Source organism: Piliocolobus tephrosceles, chromosome 1 (genome assembly GCF_002776525.5).
Source record: "Piliocolobus tephrosceles isolate RC106 chromosome 1, ASM277652v3, whole genome shotgun sequence".
Classification (NCBI taxonomy): domain Eukaryota; kingdom Metazoa; phylum Chordata; class Mammalia; order Primates; family Cercopithecidae; genus Piliocolobus; species Piliocolobus tephrosceles.
This window is the reverse complement of record NC_045434.1, coordinates 170,381,485-170,406,770: the sequence shown is the minus strand read 5'-3', so window position 1 is coordinate 170,406,770 and position 25,286 is coordinate 170,381,485. Positions and strand designations below refer to the sequence as shown.

The 25,286-nt window shown below is 41.7% G+C and overlaps 1 protein-coding gene across 4 annotated transcripts in view; it reads right to left on the bottom strand.

Annotated features, from left to right (window-relative positions):
* NRDC (nardilysin convertase) overlaps window positions 1-24,853 on the bottom strand; it is a 101,220-nt gene extending 76,367 nt beyond the window's left edge. For 2 of the 4 annotated variants that reach the window (XM_023188743.1, XM_023188749.1), the window contains exon 1: window positions 24,194-24,853. In XM_023188743.1, the coding sequence (XP_023044511.1) occupies window positions 24,194-24,534 (341 nt within the window). In that variant the 5' untranslated portion in view covers window positions 24,535-24,853. The remainder of the gene's footprint in view (window positions 1-24,193) is intronic. The other 2 variants (XM_023188758.1, XM_023188766.1) reach the window with 1 other exon arrangement.
* Window positions 24,854-25,286: the final 433 nt, after the last annotated feature.

Genomic DNA, 25,286 nt, shown 5'->3' with positions numbered 1-25,286 from the left:
GAGCCGAGATTGGGCCACTGCACTCCAGCCTGGGCAACAGAGCAAGAACCTGTCTCAAAAAAAGAGAAAAAAGAAAAAAAGAAGCACTGTCAAATAAGAAATGATGTTGAACTTTGAGTTATATTTTTATTATGAATGTTATTAATATATGTTCCAACATTCTATAAGACTCCCACAATTCTGATATGTCTGGGCATATGCTATCAGTCATAATTATAGTTACTATGTTAAATTGTAGGCCACAGAAATAACCAAATTTCCTTGTCAATTCTAACTATGATCATTTTCAGTTGTTTCCACAATTAACTGCTTAATTCTGATGCAGTTTCTGAAAACTTCACAGGCAAGCAAAATCCTAGTGTCTTCAAGGAGGTTCATGAGAAGGATGGAAAGGACTTTGACAGCACTTTTATTTTTCTTTTTTTTTTTTGAGATGGAGTCTCACTGTGTCGCCAGGCTGGAGTGCAGTGGCGCGATCTCGGCTCATTGCAACCTCCGCCTCCCGAATTCAAGCAATTCTCCTGCCTCAGCCTCCAGAGTAGCTGGGACTATAGGCGCACGCGCGTCACCACACCCAGTTAATTTTCGTATATTTAGTAGAGACGGGGTTTCACCATGTTGGCTAGATGGTCTCGATCCCTTGACCTCGTGATCCACCCCCGCTGGCCTCCCAAAGCACTGGGATTACAGGCGTGAGCCACCACGCCTTGCGACAGGCACTCTTAAATACAGGTTTCTGATAACTTTAGGATATTGACATTTGGACTGAAGAGGTCCCAGAACTCTAATGTAAACACTGGTCAGTTTCTAAAACTGCTAACCCAAGCAGGACAAAAATTAATTGAATACCAAGAAAATACCTTGCCAGATTTTCATGCTAAATCAGCTAATACTAACGTTGTTTAGATATGCAATCTGAATGAACTCCATGGTCCAAAGTCAAATTACCTATGATAACTCATTCTAATAAACAGTGCTATGCATCTAAATTGGAGAAACAAAATTAGGAGGATATTAAGTCCAATGTTATCCATGGACTTGAGTCCTCAAAGCTTCCATTATTAAAAGCTCTGCAGTCGGTAACTCATCATAAAAGAGATTAAGTAATCCCAATTGACTATAAATGTGTGGGTGGGGAGGGGGCGGCGAATGTTCTAAATGCAAAAATGGTTTATGATCAATGTTTGGTTTGGCAAACCTATAACCAATCCTGGGAAGATAATAAAACTTCAGCTGTATTTCTGTCCAATGGGCCATTTAAACATTTATAGAGGTATTTTCTTCACTTGTCATTTTCAATGTATGTTTTCTGGTGGTACAGAATCTTTCTTATGTAGCCAGGCACAGTGGCTCACCGCTTGTAATCCTAGCACTTTGGGAAGCCAAGGCGGGCGGACTGCCTGAGTTCAGGAGTTCAGGACCAGCCTGGGCAACATAGTGAAACTCTGTCTCTACTAAAATACAAAAAACAATTACCAGGCCTCATGGCATGTGCCTGTAGTTCCAGCTACTCGGGAAGCTGAGGCACAAGAACTGCTTGAACCTAGGAGGCAGAGGTTGCAGTGAACCAAGATCATGCCACTGCACTCCAGCCTGGGCAACAGAGCAAGACTTTGTCTCAAAAAAAAAAAACAAAAACAAAAAAAAAACAAACCTCTTTCCCACGTAAAAGGGCTGATACCATAACAGTAGCTAAAAGGCTATTAGGAAATGTGTTTTCCACATAGGCCATTCCTTGAGCAATCTCCAGTGATAGAGGTACTTGTTTCACTGAACAAGTTGTAAAATAGTTAAACAAGGGATTACAGGTAAAATAGCATTAGGCAAAGCTAACTGAACTGACTAGATTGCCTGGGTAAAAAGGTATTGCAGATTGATGACAATCAGATCCACTTAGAGTGGAAACATAAGTTGACCCTTTATAAAAAAGTCACTACAAGGCCTACGCACCTAACAATAGAACCTCATGTATCTTCCACTACTAAACTCTGATATGAGTAAATACTGCAAGGTTTAAGGCATTATGCCAAAGCGTGTTTTCACCAGGTAAAAAGAAAGCTTTTCATGGTCCACTGACTGAGGACAATCAGCCCCTTCACAATCTAGAACCTGGAGACTGGATATCCAGAGAACATCATCAGAGAAAGACTGTCTTTGCAATGTAAACTACAGCAAAACTTCAGGACCTTGAACCTTGGGTTCGTAATCTCAACTCAAAAGGGCTTCTCTAGACTCTTGGAACTCTATACACATTGGAGACCTTAAGGTAAAGTTAATCAGGAAAGTTTCTCCCCAGAAGCAGAAAGCATCCTAACATGGACAGCTTTTTCCCAAGATCACAGATGAAGACTTCTCTGCTACCATGAGACTCTCACCTCTCAACGTTTTCCTTGCTTATGCCTCTACAAACAATAGAATTGAAAAGGAGGTCTCCCTGTGTACACTCATGATGTATACTTTTATTTGTGGAGGACTTCACAGACAACCTTTTATCTTTTTTTTTTTTTTTTTTTTGAGACGGAGTCTCGCTCTGTCGCCCAGGCTGGAGTGCAGTGGCCGGATCTCAGCTCACTGCAAGCTCCGCCTCACCGGTTTACGCCATTCTCCTGCCTCAGCCTCCCGAGTAGCTGGGACTACAGGCGCCCGCCACCTTGCCCGGCTAGACTTTTGTATTTTTTAGTAGAGACGGGGGTTTCACCGTGTTAGCCAGGATGGTCTTGATCTTCTGACCTTGTGATCCGCCTGTCTCGACCTCCCAAAGTGCTGGGATTACAGGCTTGAGCCACCGCGCCCGGCCCAAACTTTTATCTTGATAGATGGAAGATAAAGGGCCAATGTGGGTGAGAAATTTTAATAGTACCTTTGGCACTTTGTAATCAGACACAGAACATTAGTCTACTCCTCTGAACCAACATCATAGGTTAAAGAGAAAACTGCCAGGTAGTCTTCACCCTTCTGGATGGGCATCAATTTTGAGGTCTCTTTCTCCATGGTTTGGTTCATGAGGACCCTGGCTAAGGAGCACACTCCAAACTCTTGGTATTACCATCCTTATATAGTCATAATAATAGTCTCCCTGGTGTACTGTATTCTCTCAAAAGTTTTTAAATGTTTGCATGCAACCATCCCTAAAATGTCAAATGGTCTCTCTTCAACTAGAATGACAAAAACTCAAAAGAAATGTGTAACTGTAAGTACACTGTAACCTATGAAAGACATGCTGAGATGGGAAACCGAAAATCACAGTAACTGTGAGTGGCACTAAGGCCCTAAGTTTTGGTCACACTCACCTAAGTGAGTGCCTGACCAAAAGGGGGCAATTTAAAAACTATGGGAGGTCATTGTTTTGGACTGAGCTTGTGCACCAGGCCCCAGTAGAACACACCAAACCAATATGGAGTCACTCATGCTAAATGCAACATAATCAAGCCAAAACTCTAAGGAAGCAAAGTGGTCCCAAACAGACTAGGGTTTATTTTTCTCCTGTAAACAGGAGAATCTAACACAAGGTCTCCTATGCCCTAACACTTAACAGTTACCTGACATCCTTCTTCCCACCACACAAAATCCACCATTCTGTTATTTCCCAGTGGGATTTGAGACTAAATAAGTATATTTATCATGGTGACAGAATGACATCAATGTGCAAGGTTCTGGTCAATCTCTCAAAATTAAGTTCAGCCTAAAGGTTTTTCTGCACTAGCGAACTGAAACCTAACTAAATGTATGAACAGACTATAACCTACTCTTGTGCCAATCACTGAGTTTCAGCCAAAGGTGGCCAACTGTGCAAATGATGTTCAAATAAGGCAGACACCAAGCTATAACCAATATGACTGTTTCTGTACCTCACTTCCATTTTCTGTACATCACTTTCCTTTTTCCATCCATAAATATTCTTTGACCATGCAGCTGTGATGGAGCCTCTCTGAACCTATTCTGGTTCAGGGACTGCCCAATTCAGGGGCTGCTCAACTAAATTCTGTTAAATTTAGTTTGTCTAAAGTTTTGAACACACCACAGTATCTTATGGAAATGTTAACACATATGAGCAAAGATAAATCAACAATTTTCACTGCAAAAATGGTTATGATAAAGGCAGAAATCACCCAAATGTTCATACACAAGGGAATATGCAAATAAACTATTCTATAACCATACCATGGAATACTATATACTCTCCAAGACCTCATTTACATATATAGAGGAACTGATAATTCAGTTTTTAGCCTTAAATTGCTATTTCTAGACCTGCATAGATGGTACTAAATCATTTTAGGTCAAAACAGGGTGGTTGGGAGGTAATTATGTAATAACTTATATAGCTTGTCACTACCTCCTCTCAAACTCTGTGGTCTCAAGTATTCATATAAGTGTGTATACATATATTTTGGGGGGTAAGAAAGATGCCAATCTTTCTCTAACAAAACCTCTTTTACCCTATTAAACCTGTCTTCCTTCATTTGGTTTCACTCTCCCACTGCTCCTGTACTAAGGATAAAGACTGAAGTAGATTTTTAAACCATGTCCAAGAATCAAGAATGTGGTATTATCTTTATAATAAAGTACCCACCCACTCATTTTTGTTTCTGAATAAAATAAACCAACCTTTTGTGAGGAAGCTGCTTTCAGTCACTAAAAATTTAAAACCACAGTTAAGAATTTATGTATTTAAATCCAAAAATGCTTGGGAAAAAAATAAAACAGAAGGACTTGAGACTACATGGCTGAAGTGGGAGGTGGCATGTTACATATCATGGGCATACCTACTTTTATGGTGCTTTATTAAGCTTCACTGTTTATTTTATTTATTTATTTTATTTTATTTTATTTTAATTTAATTTAATTTTATTTTTATACAGAGTCTCACTCTATTATCCAGGCTGTAGGGCTGTGGCATGATCTCACCCACTGCAACCTCTGCCTCCCAGGCTCAAGCAATCTTCCCACCTCAGCCTCCCAAGAAGCTGGGACCACAGCGTGCGTTACCACACTCAGCTAATTTTTATATTTTCTGTAGAGACAAGGTTTTCACCATGTTGCCCAGGCTGGTCTCTCCTGAGCTCAAGCGATCTGCCCACCTCAGCCTCCCAAGGTGCTGGGATTACAGGCATAAATCACCATACCCAGCTTACTTTTTTTTTTTTTTGAGACGGAGTCTGGCTTTGTTGCCCAGGCTGGAGCGAGGTGGCGCGATCTCGGCTCACTGCAAGCTGTGCCTCCTGGGCCCACGCCATTCTCCTGCCTCAGCCTCCCGAGTAGCTGGGACCACAGGCGCCCGCCACCGCACCCGGCTAGTTTTTTGTATTTTTAGTAGAGACGGGGTTTCACCATGTTAGCCAGGATGGTCTCGATCTCCTGACCTTGTGATCCGCCCGCCTCAGCCTCCCAAAGTGCTGGGATTACAGGCGTGAGTTACCGCGCCCAGCCAGCTTACTTTTTTTGAAAAACAAAAACAAACAAAAAAAACTGAAGGTGTGAAACCCTGAATCAAGCAAGTCTATTTTCCAACAGCATGTGTTCACTTCGTGTCTTTGTCACATTTTTGTAATTATTGCAATATTTCAAACTTTTAAATCATATTTGTTGTAATAATCTGTAATCATTGATCTTTGGTATTCCTATTGTAATTGTTTCGGAGAGCCACAAACCACACCCCCATAAGACATAATCGATAATTAATCAATAAATGTATGTGTTCTGACTGATCCATCTCTCTCCCTCTCCTTGTGCCTTCCTATTTCCAGAGACACAACAGTATTAAAATTAGGCCAGTTTAATGGTCTCTAAGTGTTCAAGTGAAAGGATGACTTTGCACATCTCTCACTTAAAATCAAAAGCTAGAAATAAGTCTGGGCACAGTGACTCACACCTGTAATCCCAACACTGTGGGAGGCCGAGGCAGGTAGATCACTTGAGCCCAGGAGTTCAAGACCAGCCTGGGCAACAAAGTGATACCCCCATCTCTTAAAAAAAAAGAAGCTAGAAATGATTAAGCTCAATGAGGAAGGCATGTCAAAAGCCAAAATCAGCTGAAAGCTTGGCTTCTTGCAGCAATCAGTTAGCCAAGCTGTGAATGCAAAGGAAAAGTTCTTGAAGGAAATTTAATGTGCTACTCCAGGGAACATATGAATGGTAAGAAAGCAAAACCATCTTACTGCTGACAGGGAGAACGTTTTTGTGATCTAGATAGAAAATCAAACCAACCACTACTTGGCCAGCTTACTATAATGGCCAATTATATACCAAAATACAGTCGTCCCTTGCTTGGTATACAAGGGGGACTGGTCCCAGGATCTCCCCTGTATATCCAAATATGCTCACATTCAAGTCCTACAGTCTGCCCTGCAGAACCCATATATACAAAAAGCTGGTTTCTCATCCTGAGAATACTTTATTTGCAATTCCCCTTTGGTTGAAAATTATCAGCATATAAGTGCAGTTCAACTGCTGTTGTTCAAAAGTCAACTAACTGCACTAGCTGTCTGTATGCTGAACTGAAGAGGGGAGGGATGAAAAAGTTAAGCTAAGCATGCCCCAGGTCATTCTACCACACTCACTTACCAGATGTTACTCCATTTTTGGAGAGGAGTAAGAGAGAAAAAGGGGCCAGGTGCGGCGGCTCATACCTGTAATCCCAACATTTTGGAAGGCTGAGGCAGGAGGATCATTTGAGGCTAGGAGTTAGAGACAAGCCTAGGCAACATAGTGAGACCCCCATCTCTAGTAAAAATAAATTAATTAAGCAAATTAGCTGGGCATGTGCACCTGTAGTCCTAGCTACTTGGGAGGCTAAGGCAGGAGGACTGCTTGGGCCCAGGAGTTTGAGGCTGCAGTGAGCTCTGATCATGCCATTGCACTACAATCTGGGTGACAGAGTGAGAACCCGTCTCTAAAGGAAAAAAAAGAAGAGAAAGAGGTTAAAACCATTACCTGGCCGGGCGCGGTGGCTCAAGCCTGTAATCCCAGCACTTTGGGAGGCCGAGACGGGCGGATCACGAGGTCAGGAGATCGAGACCATCCTGGCTAACACGGTGAAACCCCGTCTCTACTAAAAATACAAAAAACTAGCCGGGCGAAGTGGCGGGCGCCTGTAGTCCCAGCTACTCGGGAGGCTGAGGCAGGAGAATGGCATAAACCCGGGAGGCGGAGCTTGCAGTGAGCTGAGATCCAGCCACTGCGCTCCAGCCTGGGCGACAGAGCAAGACTCCGTCTCAAAAAAAAAAAAAAAAAAAAAAATACAAAAACTAGCCGGGTGAGGTGGCGGGCGCCTGTAGTCCCAGCTACTCGGGAGGCTGAGGCAGGAGAATGGTGCAAACCCAGGAGGTGGAGTTTGCAGCGAGCTGAGATCCGGCCACTGCACTCCATCCTGGGCGGCAGAGCGAGACTCCGTCTCAAAAAAAGGAAAAAAACCATTACCTTAGCAAAGTCCCTCCACATAGAACCTGTGATTTCCCATATTATATAGTAGTTTCAAAGAAAAAAAAAACAGAGGGGAAAAATTAGTAAAAAATACATACATATGTATATATGGCTTTTTCCCCCGACCAATAAAACACATCCATCTAGAAGCAGTGGCTCACGCCTGTAATTACAACACTTTGGGAGCATAGGCGGGAGGATCACTTGAGCCTAGGAGTTCGATGCTGCATTAAGCTAATATGGCACCACTGCAGTACAGCCTGGGTGACACAGTGAGATCATCCCTTTAAAAAAGGACAAAAAAAAAAAAAAAAGAGAGAGAGAGGTTGAGTGTGGTGGCTCATGCTTGTAATCCCAGAATTTTGGGAGGCTGAGGTGGGAGGACTGCTTGAGCCCAGGAGTTCAAGATCAGCCTGGGAAACAAAGGGAAACCTCATCTCTGCAAATAATTTTTAAAATTCGCCAGAGGTGGTAACACCTGTGGTCCCAGCTACTCAGGAGGCTGAGGTGGGATCGCCTGAGCCAGGAGGTTAAGGCTGCAGTGAGCCATGATCATGACGCTGCACTCCAGCCTAGGGAACAGACTGAGGAGGCCCTGTCTCAAAAAAAAAAAAAAAAAAAAAAAAAAAATGCTGGGAGCGGTGTCTCATGCCTATAATCTCAGCACTTTGGGAGGCCAAGGCAAGCAGATCACATGAGGCCAGGAGTTTGAGACCAGCTGAACAACAAAATCCCATCTCTACTAAAAATACAAAAATTAGCCAGGTGGAGGGGCATGTGCCTATAATCCTGGCTACTCAGGAGGCTGAGGCAGGAGAATCGCTTGAACCTGGAAGGCAGAGCTTGCAGCGAGCCCAAATTGGGTCACTGCACACTAGCCTGGATGACAGAGCAAGACTCTGTGTAAAATAAAATAAAATAAAATAAAAAAAGCAAGCAATAACCACAGAAAGTAGAAAATTTAAAACAAAGTATCTCATCGCTGTAGAATTTCTTCAGAGAAGTTCAAAACAAGGCCAGGCATGATGGCTCACACCTGTAATCCCAGTACTTCGGGAGGTCAAGGCAGGCAGATCACTTGAGATCAGGTGTTCAAGACCAGCCCCTGGCCAACACGGTGAAACCCTGTCTCTGCTAAAAATACAAAAGTTAGCTGGGCAATGGCGGTGCACGCCTGTAGTCCCAACTACTTGGGAGACTGAAGCAGGAGGATCACTTGAACCCGGGAGGCGGAGGCTGCAGTGGGCCAAGATCACACCACTGTACTCCAGCGTGGGTGACAGAGCAAGGCTCTGTCTCAAGAAAAAAAAAAAAATTAGCCTTTGGTGCAGATTTAATAATGTCTCTTTAATGAATTCAACCTAAAATTACAAGACAAAACAGCACTTAAGTCATTTCAATCAACAATGATGTTTGAATCACAAGTAATGGCAAGCTGCTTCATATACTTCCTGTGCTATAAAAAGTTAAAACAAGAAGCAATACCTCCATTCCCCCACAAACTATAGTTTCAGCAGTGCCTTCCAGACCTTGTTGCAATCACAAGGAAACTTCCATATTTCAAAGTCCAATTAACTGTGCAATTGAGGAGATTCCACCTAATTTAATTGGAAGTGACTCATCTATAGTGTTTGATCTATTTAATCTATAATACATGTTAAAAGAAAAAATATCAGAGAAGAACCTAACAGAATTATATAAATGTTTTCCAAGCAATGAATATGCTCAATTAAAGTCATATACAGATGCTCCTCGACTTACAACAGGGTTAGGTCCTGATAAACCCATTTTGAGTTGAAAATACTATAAATTGAAAATGCATTTAACCTAACCTACTGAACATTAACAGCTTAACCTAGCCTACCTCAAACATGCTGAGAATGCTTACATAAGCCTACAGTTGGGGAAAATCATCCAACACAAAGTCTATTTTATAATAAAGTGTTGAATATCTCATGTAATTTATTGAATACAATACTGAAGTGAAAAACAGAAAGATCATATGGGTACTCAAAGATCGGTATCTCCTGAATGCATATCACTTTTTTGCACCATGGAAAGTGGAAAAACCCTAAGTTGAACCAACATAAATTAGGGACCATCTGTACTCATAGATTGCTATCAGTATTTCATATTAATATATTGGCAGTACCTAGCTGTGTGGAAAGACATTTTCAAAGACAGAATATGTAAAATCTCATTACAAATCAGACTTAACAGATGAACATTGGCAACTGACTGACAAACACTTAATTTTGAATCCCAATAAAGCAAAATGTTATCCCAATAAAAATTCCATCATTCTTACTAGAACTGTATTACCAAAAAATATACTATATTTTGAACTTCATAAAAATTTTCACCAAAACTTTGCAGAAATTTGTTTTCTTTCTTGATATACAAGTACTTACATAATATCCTCAATTTTGTCTCCTGACTGACAAAGCCCAAAGTATTTGTTAGCTGGACCTTTTACAGAAAATATTTGGTGATCTCTGGGATTTATACTTTTTTAAAAGTATGACTGGACAACTGGTTATCCATATTTTTAAAAACACAGTAATAAAATTAGATTTTGGCCAGGCATGGTGGCTCACACCTATAATTGCAGCACTTTGGGAGGCCAAGGAGGGCAGATCACTTGAGGCCAGGACTTCAAGGCCAGCCTGGCCAATATGGTAAAACCCTGTCTCTACCAAAAATACAAAAATTAGCCAGGCGTGGTGGCGCATGCCTGTAGTCCCAGCTACTCAGGAGGCTGAGGTGGGAGAGTCACTTGAACCCGGGAGGCAGAGGTTGCAGTGAGCTGAGATCACGCCACTGCACCCCACCCTGGGTGATGGAGTGAGACCTTGTCTTTTTTTTTTTTTTTTTTTTTGAGGCGGAGTCTCGCTCTGTCGCCCGGACTGGAGTGCAGTGGCCGGATCTCAGCTCACTGCAAGCTCTGCCTCCCGGGTTTATGCCATTCTCCTGCCTCAGCCTCCGGAGTAGCTGGGACTACAGGCGCCCGCCACCTCGCCCGGCTAGTTTTTGTATTTTTAGTAGAGACGGGGTTTCACCGTGTTAGCCAGGATGGTCTCGATCTCCTGACCTCGTGATCCGCCCGTCTCGGCCTCCCAAAGTGCTGGGATTACAGGCTTGAGCCACCGCGCCCGGCCGAGACCTTGTCTTAAAAAAATAAAAAATTGGCCGGGCGCAATAGCTCAAGCCTGTAATCCGAGCACTTTGGGAGGCCAAGACGGGCACATCACAAGGTCAGGAGATCGAGACCATCCTGGCTGACACGGTGAAACCCCGTCTCTACTAAAAAATACAAAAAAAAGCCGGGCGAGGTGGCGGGTGCCTGTAGTCCCAGCTACTCAGGAGGCTGAGGCAGGAGAATGGCGTGAACCCGGGAGGCGGAGCTTGCAGTGAGCTGAGATCCAGCCACTGCACTCCAGCCTGGGCGACAGGGCGAGACTCCGTCTCAAAAAAAAAAAAAAAATAGATTTTTTAATGTTAAAAAAAAACACTGCAATAAAATTTTTAGAATAAGATACAAAAAGTGCAAACCATAAAAGATCAATAACTGATTAAATTTTATGACTTTATAAACAAGGAGCAAACATAAGCTATGGACTTAGAGAATACATTTGCAACTCATATAATCAACAAAAAATTAGTATTCAAAATAAAATGAATTTTTACAAGTCAAATTCATAAAAAGAAAAAACAACCCAATAGAAAAGCAGGCAATTCATAAAAGGAGAAATCCTAATGTCTAGAAAGTATGAAATAATGCCTGATCTTACTAGTAATAAGAGGAAATACAAATTTTTTAAGTTTTGGGGGATATGTTGAGACAGAGTCTCACTCTGTCACCCAGGTTAGAGTGCAATGGCGTGATCGTGGCTCACTGCAACTTCCACCTCCCTGGGTTCAAGCGATACTCCCACCTCAGCCTCCCAAGTAGCTAGGATTACAGGCAGCTGTCATCATGCCTGGCTAATTTTTGTGTTTTTGTAGAGATGGGGTTTCACCATGTTGGCCAGGCTGGTCTTGCACTCCTGGTGATTCACCCGCCTTGGCTTCCCAAACTGCCAGGATTATAGGCATGTGCCACTGCGCCCAGCCTAAAAAGATTTTTTACGAAAGAAAAATACAGACTGATCTGAGTACATACAGTGGTATTCACAACTAAATGATGCCTTCTCCACTCCCACTGCTTCACTTGACTAGCCCTTAAAAAAAAGTGAGAAATAAAATTTTCCACAGATCAGTAATTTTTTTAAACCTAACAATATCGACCAAGCATGATAGCTCGCACCTGTATTCCCAGCACTCTGGGAGGCCGAGGAGGGCAGATCAGGAGGTCAGGAGAACGAGACTATCCTGGCCAACATGGTGAAACCCCAGCTCTACTAAATATACAAAAAAAAAAATTAGCCGGGCATGGTGGCAGGCGCCTGTAGTCCCAGCTACTCGGGAGGCTGAGGCAGAAGAATTAATTGAACCTAGGAGGCAGAGGTTGCAGTGAGCCAAGATCACGCCACTGCATAGCCTGGGCGATAGAGGAAGACTCTATCTCAAAAAAAAAAAAAAAAAAGAAAAAAAAATTTTTTTTTAAATTAGCAGGGCGTGGTGGCAGTCCCAGCTACTCCAGAGGCTGAGGCAGGAGGGCCCCTTGAGTCCAGGACTTTTAGGTTACAGTAAGCTATGATTCCAGCACTGCACTCCAGCCTGGGCAACAGAGTGAGACCTTATCTTTAAAAAAAAAAGAAAAAAACTAACAATACCAATAACTGCTAAAAATGTAAGCATATAAGAAGCAGGAACTTTCATGTTCTATTGGTGTCAATGTGAAAGAGCACAACCCATTAGAAGAGTACTTTGGCAATATCTAGTGAGGTTAAAAATGAGTATACCCAGTCATTTCACCTATAGGTATCATTTTATATGCCCCAGATAAATTCTCAAATGTGTGCACAAGGAACCATATACAGTTCTCTGAAACACTAGAAGCAACTTAAATGAAAAACAAAAAGAGAAAAGATAAATTGTGGCACAGTCATAAAACAAAATATAACAGAAAATTGTAACCAAATGACAATATGAAAATAAATAATGATGTATTCATCAACAAAATATTAAACATTGGTTAACACAAATAACTAGTATTACCCTGATTGACATGGATAAATCTCAAAGCAATGTTAAACCAAAAAACAACAACAACAACAAAAAAGATTATGAGACATCTAATGTGACACTTTTCTATTTCTATAATGTTTTAAAACATGCAAAAACAATGATATATACTGTTTAAAAAGTATGTTTACTAAAAAGTATACAACTATAGATAGAAATGGTATAGTATATACATGAAATTTAGATCATGGTTAACACTAAAAAAAGAAGGCAGAGAAGGTAATGGGAAGAGGCAACATAAAGAGGGTTTCAACTGTATCTCTAAGGTTTTGTTTCTATATATATGTATGTTTTATATATACATATATGTTTTCTATATAACATATATGTCATATATATTCAAAGACACACTCAGTCTGTTGCTCAGGCTGCAACACAATGACACGATCATAGCTCACTGTAACCTCAAACTCCTGGGCTCCTGCGATACTCCTGCCTCAGCCTACCAAAGCACAGGGATTACAGGCATGATGAGCCACTGTGCCCAGACTAAACATTATGTTTTGATCCAAACAAAAAACAAGAAATAAAGTGACCAAACAAACAAAAAAAAAAAAAACTGAAAAGTATATCCTTATGTAACAAGCCAAAGGAGAAAAGGAAGAAGACAGAAATGGAAGCAAGACTTTAAAACAGGCACTATTCTAGGCACTGGGGATATAAGCAGTAAACAAAACTAATTCCTTGCCCTTGTGATGAAACATTCCAGTGCAGGAAAACGACAATGCACAAGTAAATTTATGTCAAATGACAGTAAGTGCTATGGAGAAAAAAAAAAAAAAGAGTAAGAAAAAACATGAAGATAGGAAAACAATAAAATTTATTTTATACGGGCTGATATTTAAAGTCATGAGACTGGATAACATAGGGAAAGGGTAGATGAGAAGTCTGAAAATTGAGGCCTAGACAATCCAAAATTTAGAAGTCAGGGAAATGAGAAGAGATCTGTGAATAAGCAGGAAGAGAACTATGAACAGTGGTAACCTGAAAGTCAACTGATCAAAGCCATTTCAAGAAGAATGGTGCACTATGCAATAGATGCTGATAGGTTGACTAAGATAACTTGAGAATTGACCAATGTAGCTATTTCAGTGTAACAATAGTGGCAGAAGTCTACTCTGAGTGAGCTTAAGAAATAATAGGAACAGATGAATTACAAACTGCAAGTACAGGTAACTCAACAAGTTTTGCTACAAAGTTACCAGAGAAACTGACTAGCCAGAAGGACATAGCTCCAAGGGGATACAAAATAAAGAAATCTTTTCTCCTGAAGATGGAAACAATTACAGTGTATCTGTATGCTCCTGGGGATGATCCAGTAAAGGACAAACTGATGATGCAGGATGGAAGAACAATTGCTGGAATAATTAGTGGAACATAAAAGGTGTAAGGAGATGGAATCCAGTGCACAACTGGAGAGTAGAGACAGGTCTTAGGAATACAGACTATTCATTTATTAGTAACAGAAGAGGACATATGCAAAGATTCAAAGAAACAAATTCCCTCCCTTCAAAAATTTCAACATAATAGAATGGAAAGACAAGTAATAACTACAAAAATATGAAATCACTTAAAAAAAAAAAAAAACCTTGCTAGAGGGCCACACAAGCGTCACTAACTACATGTGGGAAGGGACTATTGAAGGAAAATAGAAAAGAGAGGAGATACTCATGCATGAATTCAAAAGGCAAATATGACCAAAGAAAACATAAGAAAAGGAGCACAAAATAGCACAACAGAAGATAAAGATGAAGATAGAATGTTAAGAACAAAATAGAAAGCCTTGGACACCACCTGCCATTATGAGAAGTTTGTTAGAAGGAATGAAATGAGAGAATACAATCCATTTATACTCTAATTACTGCTTAGTACCTGTTCAGTAATGTATTTTCATTGAATAGCACTTAAATCTATCATGTAGTAACCGTACTATCTGGCTGGGCACACAGTGATTCATACCTGTAATTCTAGCACTTTGGGTGGTCAAGGCAGAAGGATCACTTGACTCCAGGATCCAGGAATTCGAGACCAGCCTGGGTGGCATGGTGAAACCCCATCTCTACAAAAATTAGCCGGGTGTGGTGGTGGTGCATGCCTGTAGTCCCAGCTACTCAGAATACTGAAGTGGGAGGATCACTTGAGCCTGGGAGGTGGAGGTTGCAGTGACCTGAGATCACACCACTGCACTGTATCCTGAGGCAGAGTGAGCCACCATCTCAAAAAATAAAATAAGGCATAGAAATTACTTAAAATGTTACCCATGGTTAATGCAGGTTAAAATAATTATGGAGAATTCTCTTTTCTTGAGATAGGGTCTCACTCTGTTGCCCACACTGGAGTGTACTGGTGTGATTATGGCTCACAACAACCTCAAACTCCTGTGCTCAAGCCATCCTCCCACCTCAGACTCCCAAGTGGCTGGGACCACACCAGCTAGGTGGTGCACACCACCAAGCCCAGCTAATTTTTTAATTCTTTGTAGAAGTAGGGTCTTGTTTTGTTGCCCAGGCTAGCCTCAAACTCATGATCTCAAACGATCCTCCTGCCTTGACTTCTCAAGATGCTGGGATTATACGCACGAACCAGCACACCCAGCCGGGAATTCTTAAATTTTCTTTTTATCTAAGGTTTCTTCCCTATGATGACCACATAATACTTCTTTATTGTTATTTAACACTTATCTTCCTGTAATTATGAAAAAATAAATAAAAGTCAAATCTCTCCTTCCTTTCCCCAGAGAAATAAGCTTGCTGAATACCATACCTAATCATCTCTGTACATATATATGAATACGTTAAAAACTATAATTTAGGTAAACATATAACAGTAAATTTTTTCCTTTTACAAATGTAATTATACATTTTGTTTTGCCACTAGTTTCCATTCAACAATAAATCAGAGATCTATTTCAATACATAAAACCATCTATTCTTTTTATAGCCATGTATTATTTTCATTGTAAAACTGTACCATAGTTTAATCTTTATTCAACCAATGGAAAACAAAGTTGTACCAACTTTTTACTACTACAAAAAATGCTACAAAGAAAGCTTTATTCATGGCCTTATCCCATAACTGTAAACATATAAAAACAGTCATGGCTAACATTTGAGTGCTTACTATGCCAAGCACAAGCTTCCACATAAAATATACAATATCAACATATGCATTTGTACTATTTGTATTATTTGTACTTCTGTAACCTGTCCATATTCATTTTCTCTGAAAATCAATTGCTTTAAAACAACTGGCCAAAATATGCTTAAAACAAATTTTTTTTTAGAGATGGAGGGATCTCATTTTGTTGCACAGGCTGGTCTTGAACTCCTGGGCTCAAGCCATCCTCCCACCTCAGCCTCCCAAGTAGCTGGGATTATAGGCATGTGCCACTGTGCCCAGCTTCAGAATACAATTTTAATCTAAGAAATTTCTGGCAAAATATCCCCATGGGTTCTGTGAAAATACCTGGCATGTAAGCACTCATACATTCATGCATTCTACAAATATTATTTGAGAACCTAAAATGTGCTGGATATTAAGTGAATAACACAGACATGATCTCCGTACTTGTGGGCATTTAGCCTAGCAAACATTTAAAGTGAATTAAGTGGAAAGCAAAAAGAAAAGTGAAGAGGGGAACACATCAGCTACAGAAAGACTAGTACCATTTGTGTCAACACACAATTATAACTGATTCTTCAGCCAGTCTGCCACATCCTATGGATTTAAACTACTGCTTTAATATTAAAATACTGCTTTACTTTTATCATTTCACGCTCAGGAACCCACAAATTTTCTTAGTATTTACCACATATATACTTCACCCATTTTCTACATTAGCTATTTCAAACCTTCATACTCAAGGCTTCCCCTATGCATCCCACTATTTCCCCTAGAGTTTCCCAGAGGACCACCTAAGCACATTTTAATGACTACTTTACAAAAAAGGGGGGGAAGTCACCCTTTCAAGTTTTCACGGCCTGCATCCACACTAATTACAACTTCCTTCGCTCTAAGTGAAGATATTTTCTCATCTCTCTAAAATGAGTCTCTCTGCATATGTTCTTAAAATTAATCCTGTCACCGCACAACTATCTAAGGATCTATTACTATTACTAGTAATTTATTACTAGTAATCGATTACTGTCTGTATCTTCAACATCTCTACTGATTCTTTTTTTCTCAAGCAAGGCATGCTCACCTCTTATTCATCTTGAAAAAAACACTCTCTTGCTACAATGTACTGTTTTTATCCTAAAATCTCCTCTCATCCCTTCCCCTTTAAAACCAAACAATGTGTACCTCACCATTCAAAATTTCTCTCTCTTGGCTGGTCGTGGTGCCTCACGTAATCCTAGCACTTTGGGAGGCTGAGACAAGTATCACTTGAGGTCAGGAGTTCAAAACCAGCCTGGCTAATATGATGAAACGCCTTCTCTACTAAAAATACAAAAATTAGCTGGGCATGGTGGCACATGCCCGTAATCCTGGCTACTTGGGAGGCTGAGGCACAAGAATCGCTTGAACTCGGAAGGTGGAAGTTGCAGCGAGCCGAGATCATGTCACTGCACTCAAGCCTGGGTGACACAGCAAGACCCCATCTCAATCAATGTCTCACTCTCCATTCATCCTTAACTCACTACACTCTGGTTTCTGCCTCCATACCACTCCTTTGAAACTGCTTTCACCAGTAGTAATTTCTTGAGTCTCCAAAAGAGACTCAGTCCTAGCACTACTTGACCTCTCAGTTTTATCTATCATCACTCCTTGCTTCAAGCATTCTCCTCCACTGGTTCATTAAAAAAAAAAAAAAGCCACTATCAGCTGCTTCCCGACTGCTCCTTTTCAATTTCAATTGTTTATGGGTTGCTCTTCTTCTGTGTCCTTAGGAATATTCTTAGACTTAGAGACATTAGTTGACTTGCTAAAGGTCACATACCAGTAGATAGCAAACTAGAAACACAAATGACAAAACAAAAAGTCATACTTTACATATCCCTATTCTAGCACCTATTATATTTAATGCATTTCAGTTTCAGTATCTGCTCCCTGACTCTCCTACAGCAGATCATAAGCTTCTTAAAAGCAAAAGAGTTTTTACCATCATTCAGTTATTTAAAAACAGGGCATTTTTGTTTGTTTGTTTTCTGTTTTGGTTTTTTTTTTTTAGTTTTTTTTTTTTTTTTTTTTTTGAGACAGAGTCTGGCTCTGTCGCCCAGGCTAAAGTGCAGTGGGTGCGATCTCGACTCACTGCAACCTCTGCCTCCCGGGTTCAAGCAATTCTCCTGCCTCAGCCTCCCCAGTGTCTGGGATTACAGGCACCCGCCACCACGCCCAACTAATTTTTGTTAGTTGTAGGCCAAAGTAGAGACAGGGTTTCACCATGTTGGCCAGATAGGTCTCCAACTCCTGACCTCAGGTGATCCGCCAGCCTTGGCCTCCCAAAGTGCTGGGATTACAGGCATGAGCCACCGCACCCAGCCAGAAAAACAGAGAGCTTTTTTGGGTTTTTTTGTTTTTGTTTTTTTGAGACATAGTCTCACCCTGTCGCCCAGGCTGGAGTGCAATGGCACAATCTCAGCTCACTGCAAACTCCACCTCCCAGATTCAAGCAATTCTCCTGTCTCAGCCTCCCAAGTAGCTGGGATTACAGAGGCACGCAACCACGCCTGGCTAATTTTTTGTATCTTTAGTAGAGACGGGGTTTTACCATGTTGGCCAGGCTGGTCTTGAACTCCTAACCTCGTGACCCGCCTGCTCTAGCCTCCCAAAGTGCTAGGATTACAGGTGTGAGCTACCGCGCCTGGCCAACAGAGAGCTTTTTAATGCTAAATCTTATTTTCCTAAAACACACACACACACACATTTTAGTTATAAACAATATATACTCTTTCTATTGTTACTAGCCCATCAGCCCACATTAAAGAAATCAGTCAGGCCCGGTGCAGTGGCTCACGCCAGTACTCCCAGCACTTTGGGAGGTCAAGGTGGGCTGATTGCTTGAGCTCAGGAGTTTGAGACTAGCCTGGGCAACAAAGCGAAATACCATCTCTTAAAAAAAATACAAAAATTAACTGGGCATGATGGTGTGCACCTGTAGTCCCAGCCACTTAGGAGGCCAAAGTGGGGAGGATGGCTTGAACCTAGTAGGTGGAGGCTGCAGTGACTTGAGATCATGCCACTGCATTCCAGCCTGAGTGACAGAGCCAGACTGTCTCAAACACAAAACAAAATAAGGAAATCAGTCTAAGGAATAGTAAGAGACAAAAGAGATATGTTTATTAAAGTTATACTAGTATTCATAAGATTTAACATACTTCGACCTTAAAAGCACTTACTTTGTTAAATGAGGTTGAATCGCGTGAAGTAATACCCAGGTTACCTCTACTTTACAAGACAAGTGGGAGTGCAAAAAAAGAGATTTGGATTCATTTGTTCATTTGTATCAGACGAATGAATTGTTGTCAATCTCCTGGAATTTATGCACATGGAAGTCATAATGATATCTCTGTAGCTGTGAGATTTTATGATCATTTTAGCAATATTTGTGTGTCTGTGCGTATGTGAAACGAAACACACACAAATGAAATTACTGGCTCAAGTATTGAATGAAGCATTACTGTTACAGGAGTTTTCGTTGTAAATATCAACAAGTAAACCTATGTTCTTCCCATCCAATACAAAAAAAAAAAGTCATCTTATTTCCTGGTGTATAGTTTTCTTCCGATACCTTAGATTTATATAAGGCCTCTGCTCAGTATAGGTGCTGCCAAAGTGAGCAAAAGGCTTCTGCTCAGAAGTGAGCCACTTCACTAGCAAACTATTCAGGAAGCCAACAAATGTTAGTGTTCTCAATGCAACTGTTCCGCTCACTTGAATTGTGATCCTCCTCCTGTTCAACAGCATACAACAGTAAACAATATAATATTCAGAAATAGCCTGTACCTTATTCAGCATACACCCACCCATTATTTTCTATAATATATTGAAATTTTATTTTATTTATTTATTTATTTTTGAGACAGAGTCTTGCTCTGTTGCCCAGGCTGGAATGTAGTGGCATGATCTCAGCTCACTGTAACCTCTGCCTCCCGAGTTCAAGAGATTCCCCTGCCTCTGCCTCCCAAGTAGTTGGGATTACAAGCGCCTGCCACTACAACTGGCTAATTTTTGTATTTTTAGTAGAGACAGGGTTTCACCATGTTGGCCAGGCTGGTCTTGAACTCTTGACCTCAGATGATCCACCCACCTCCGCCTCCCAAAGTGCTGGGATTATAGGCATAAGCCCCCACATCCAGCCTGAAAATTTATTAAGATAACCATCTCCTCACTTGTAATAGTCTGACCAAAATTTAAATTAGAAGGGTTTGCCCTTCAGAAGTTTATATGCCTTTTCAGCTGGGTGTGGTAGCTCATGCCTGTAATCCCAGCACTTTGAGAGGCTGAAGTGGGCAGATCCCTTGAAGTCAGGAGTTCAAGACCAGCCTTGGCAACTTGGTGAGATGCCTCCCTGGCCCCTCACCTCCATTTCTACAAAATATTAGCCAGACATGGTGGGGCAGGTTGTGATGGTGCCTCTGTACTCCAGCCTGGGCGATGAATTGAAACCTTGTCTCAAAATTTTTTTTAATTATTAAAAAAAAAAAAAGTTTATATACTATTTCATTTGTTCTTTCCTTTTCCATAGAAATACAGATCATTTTACAAGCAGGTTAAACATGGAGGGTGCTTTGTACTTGTTTTATTCAATCCAAAATACCTAACGTTAAGTGTTCTTCACTGTTAAAATTATTTGCTATTCAGAATGCACCATGGCCAGGCCAGGTGCAGCGGCTCACCTGTGCCTATAATCCCAGCACTTTGGGGGGGCCAAGCAGGGCAGATCATCTGAGGTCAGAAGTTCAAGACTAGCCTAGAAAACATGGCGAAACCTCATCTCTACAAAAAATTAGCTGGGCATGATGGCACGTGCCTGTAGTCCCAGGCTACCGGACAGCCTGAGGTGGAAGGATCACCTGAGCCTGAGAGGTTGAGGCTGCAGTGAGCCGTGATCATGCCCCTGCACTCCAGCCTGGGTTACAAAGTGAGATCCTGTCTCAAAAATAAAAATAAAAATAAAAAATAAATAGAAAACATCACTACTAATCCTGCCCAACTAGAATTTCCACTCAACGCCAATAAAAATTTGAATATCAATTCCCAACCTGAAGTCCCTTAACCCTTCTAGAAGGGAAGGGAATCAACACTTGGTGAGCATTTAACACAGATCTCTAAAAAAGCGTAATAGGTGTCCTGGAAATATGCCCAACATTTCCAAAAAAGCTGAATACAAATTACACATATGCTGAAGTAAAATTCCGCAGGCTATTAATAAATGAAGACTGGTAAATCTTTCAAGATATTATTTCACCACAATATTACTCTAAATGTGTCCTCCTCTGGTACTTATTCAAAAGATATATAATATGATGCTATGTACTGTAATGGATCATGTACAAAATCCTACTGAAATACAATGGAAGGAGGAATTAGTTCTGCTTAGAAAGACTTCACAGAGGGAATAGCTCAGCAGAATCTGGAAGGATAATTCAGCTCTCTGGGCTGCAGATGCCTCCTAAGGGTATTTCTGGTTACAAAAATTCACAGAATTGAATTTGGGTAAGTCTTTAAAGATCACCTAGTCCTGAGATTTTCCACCTTTATTTTAAACTAACAACATCTTTTCTTCAAAAGTCTAATTGAAACTCCAGTATATAAAACAGGTAATATGGAAGAACTGCTCTTTTGAAAGGGGAGGGTTATTGAAAAACACTGTTGTTCTAACCAACCCCCTTCGTTTTTAAACTAAGCTGAAACACTAAGAAGGACAATGACTTGGCGAAAGCCATATAAAGACAAAAACGCAACAATTTATTCAAAGAACAACTCTCAAGCATTATCTCCTCTTTGAAGTCTTTCCTTTCTCCCCCGGTGGAATTTACCAATGTATTTCATTCCTCAATATATCTAGGACATACTTCCATTATGGCTTCTATAAAACTTTAGTGTCCTAATTTTGTTTTTTGAAACAGCTAAGTGAGCTTCCTACCTCAGCTTCCCAAGTAGCTGGGTCTACAGGCACACACCACCACACCCGGCTAATTTTTTCTGTGTAGAGACAGGGTCTCACTATGTTGCCCAGGCTGGTCTCGAACTCCTAGGCTCAAGTGATTTCCCTGAAGGCATGTACTGGCTCAATCATTTTTGTATATTCACCCAGACTAACACTTATTACATTGACCAAGTTTCAGAAAATATTTAATCTAGCTTGGTGCCTGGCACAGAGTAGGACTTAATAGGTATCTTTCAAACAAATTTACCAAAAATGCGGTAAGTGAAACAACACATCTAAAGCAGTTACAACAATAGCTGAAACATAGGGTATATTCCATAAACATTAGTTATTATGTAACTTTATATAGACAGGAAAAAATCCTGAAACCATTATTGAACATTTGATCTGGAAGGCAAAAACTAAGCACCTTTAATCAAGTTTTCAACTTGCTAATTTATATACTGCCAATACAGGTTAAGTATCCTTTATCCAAAACACTTGGGACCAAAAGTATTTTAAATTTTGGATTTTTTTGGATTTTGGAATATTTGCGTATACATAATGAGGTATCTCGGGGATGGGACCCAGTATAAATACAAAATTCATTTATGTTTCATATATACCTTATAAACATAACCTGAAGATAATTTTATACAATATTTTTAATAATTTTGTGCATGAAACAAAGTTTGTGTACATGAACCAACTATCAAAAAGCAAAGGTGTTAGGTGTGGACTTTTTCACTTGTGGTGTCATGTTGGCACTCATAAAGTTTTGGATTTCCAAGCATTTTGGATTTTTGGATTAGGGATACTCAACCTGTACAACCACCTCTTTGATGAGAAAGAAAAAATTTAGCTCATTTATAAAGATCTCTTGACTCTGGCAGCCTGCGGAAAATGTACCTAGACTTGAAGTGACAGGAGAAATTAGGCTGGTCCTAAGCTTGGGGCTGTCACTTCTTTCTAGACAAGAGGGGTGGTGGGAAGTGGAAAAGATTATAAGGTTCTTTCTTGCTCTAATGCTGTAGGGGCTTATAACAAATTTAGAGCTAGAATCCTTCAGTTTTCAATTCACATGAGCAAGAACTTTGTAAAAAATCAGCAAATGGGCTGGGCGCGGTGGCTCACGCCTGTAACCCCATCACTTTGGGAGAAGAGGCGAGCGGATCACGAGGTCAAGAGATGAAGACCATCCTGGCCAATATGGTGAAACCCCGTCTCTACAAAAAATACAAAAAATTAGCTGGGTATGGTGGCGAGCACCTGTCGTCCCAGCTACTGGAGAGGCTGAGGCAGGAGAATCGCTTGAACCGGGGAGGCGGAGATTGCAGTGAGCCGAGATCGCGCCACTGCACTCCAGCCTGGTGACAGGGCGAGACTCCGTCTCAAAAAAAAAAAAAAAAAAAAAAAGGAAAGAAAGAAATCAGTAAACGATACGCTGAATTTGGTGTCAGATAGTAGGGGTCATTATACCAGCTCTGTTATTATTTAGCTGTGTGATTCGGAGCAAGAAGCAAACCCTCTGGGTCTCAATTTCCTCAATCTGTTCAACAAAGTTGTTAGACAATATAAACTCTATTTAAAATACATCAAAGTCCAGGCCGGGCACAGTGGCTCATGCCTGTAATCCCAGTACTTTGGGAGGCCAAGGCAGGAGGATTCCCTAAGCCCAGGAGTTTGAAATAAACCTGGGCAACATCGCAAGACCGAGACTCTCATTAAAACACACACACACACACAAGATACATCATAGTCATGATACTCCATGAAATAAGCTACCTCTGAAGGAGATATTCAGGTGGGGACTGAATCACCAATTATTAGAAATGTTTAGAGGACTCCTGCACAAACCAAAAGTAGAGAATTTCAAGATTAGAAGAAACCTTACAACTCACCCAACTGAGACCCAAGTCCTCTCTAATATATTCCTGGAAGAGGTCGCCCAACCATTTTGGTAACGGAGAACTACCCATGGAAACAAGCCACTTCAATTTAGGCCAAGTATGATGCAAAGTTACTTTACTGAAGCCACACCATCCTCTGGTAACTTTCGTCCACTAGTTTCATCTATCACTTAAGCGTCCCTCAAATATTTTGGATAGTGATAATACGCCCCTTAAATATCCTGTCCTCCAAAATTAAAGTATCCAACTCCGTCAACCTTTTCTGGTAACATGATACCAAGACTCCCTCATCATTCAGGCTGCGTTCCTCAAAGAAACCTCCATTCTTGCTTTAGCGACTGTATTCAAATGACTCGATAAGCTTCTCCCATTCTGACATCTTAGAACCCAAGATTTCCCACTTGCCCAGCTGACAGCACAGGGAAGCCTCTAATCACGCTTGCCACCTCCACCCACGGAAGCATTTGGGGTGGAAAGTGTGCCCTGTTGCTCCACTGGGAGACATGGAGACAAGAAGTCACGGCGGCACCGACAGAGAAGCCGGCGCACTGTTCGCCTCCCCAGTGCAAGCCTCCTCCCTCACCGGTATTGCTTGGGGTCGCTGGGAGACTTGACGATCTCAGGGTCCCCGGCATTACTGAGAGACCCCCTCCGTCCCTCTTCCTCAGATTCATCCGCTCCTAGACGGGCAACCCGACTGTTCTCGCCCAGATCCTGTCCATTGGGCTGCAGGTCAGGGCAGCTGCAGGTGGCCTTCGCCTTGTTCCTTCCAGGCATGGCCAGAATAGGAAAGGATCTGGCAGGAGCAGAGTCTTCGCACCGACCCCGCGTTTCGATTCGCCAGAGCGCCGCGAGCTCCCGCCCGGCCTCACACAACTTCCTCCGGGTGGCACAGACTGCAGCAACAGTGACTCTCCTCAGCATTCACCACCAAGCTGGAACGATGGACATCCCGCTTCCCAGGACCCACCTCCTCCGCGTTCCAGAGGCGGTGGCGGCCGGCGCTGGTGCTGCCGCAGCAGCGGGGAACAGGCCTGAACCCCTCCCCCAACGCAGTCTCCCTCACGCTGACTTCCCTCATCCCTCCGCCCTCCTGGCCGCCGATGACGCTCTTGATTTTAGCCAATCATGAGGCAAGAAAGTAGTCACGCTCACGTAAGCAACCAATGAGAACAGGAAAGGAGAGGAACCAACGTGACCCGAACTGATTCTCGGAACAACCAGCGAGCATTTCGAAACCCAAGTGGGCGGGGCGAGGGAGAAGAGGCGGAGAGAGTGGCGCGGAGGACGACGGAAGAAGGGCACCTGGCGCGTTTATGACGTACGCAGGCAGTGTTGTACAACCACTGAGTAGTCCTCCGCGTCTCATAGAAAAATATTCCCCTAATGAGAAAACTGAGAAACGAGTGCAGAGAATTAATTCCAAAGTTTTAAAATTTCCCATTCATGTCATAGTTTGAGTACCCTACCCCTCGGACCTGGGGCAAGCCTTCGGCTGTGACTCAGCACGTAAAAAACCAGAACGCCGGAAGTATTTTCCTACACCCGCCGGATGGACGCTGCTCCCCAGCGCGGCAAATACTAATTGGCTCTTCTCTACCCTACAGCGGGCCGTAAGCTGGTGGGGTTTCATCCTCAAGGCCTAAGAAAGTGCTAAAAAGACCGGTCTGGACGTG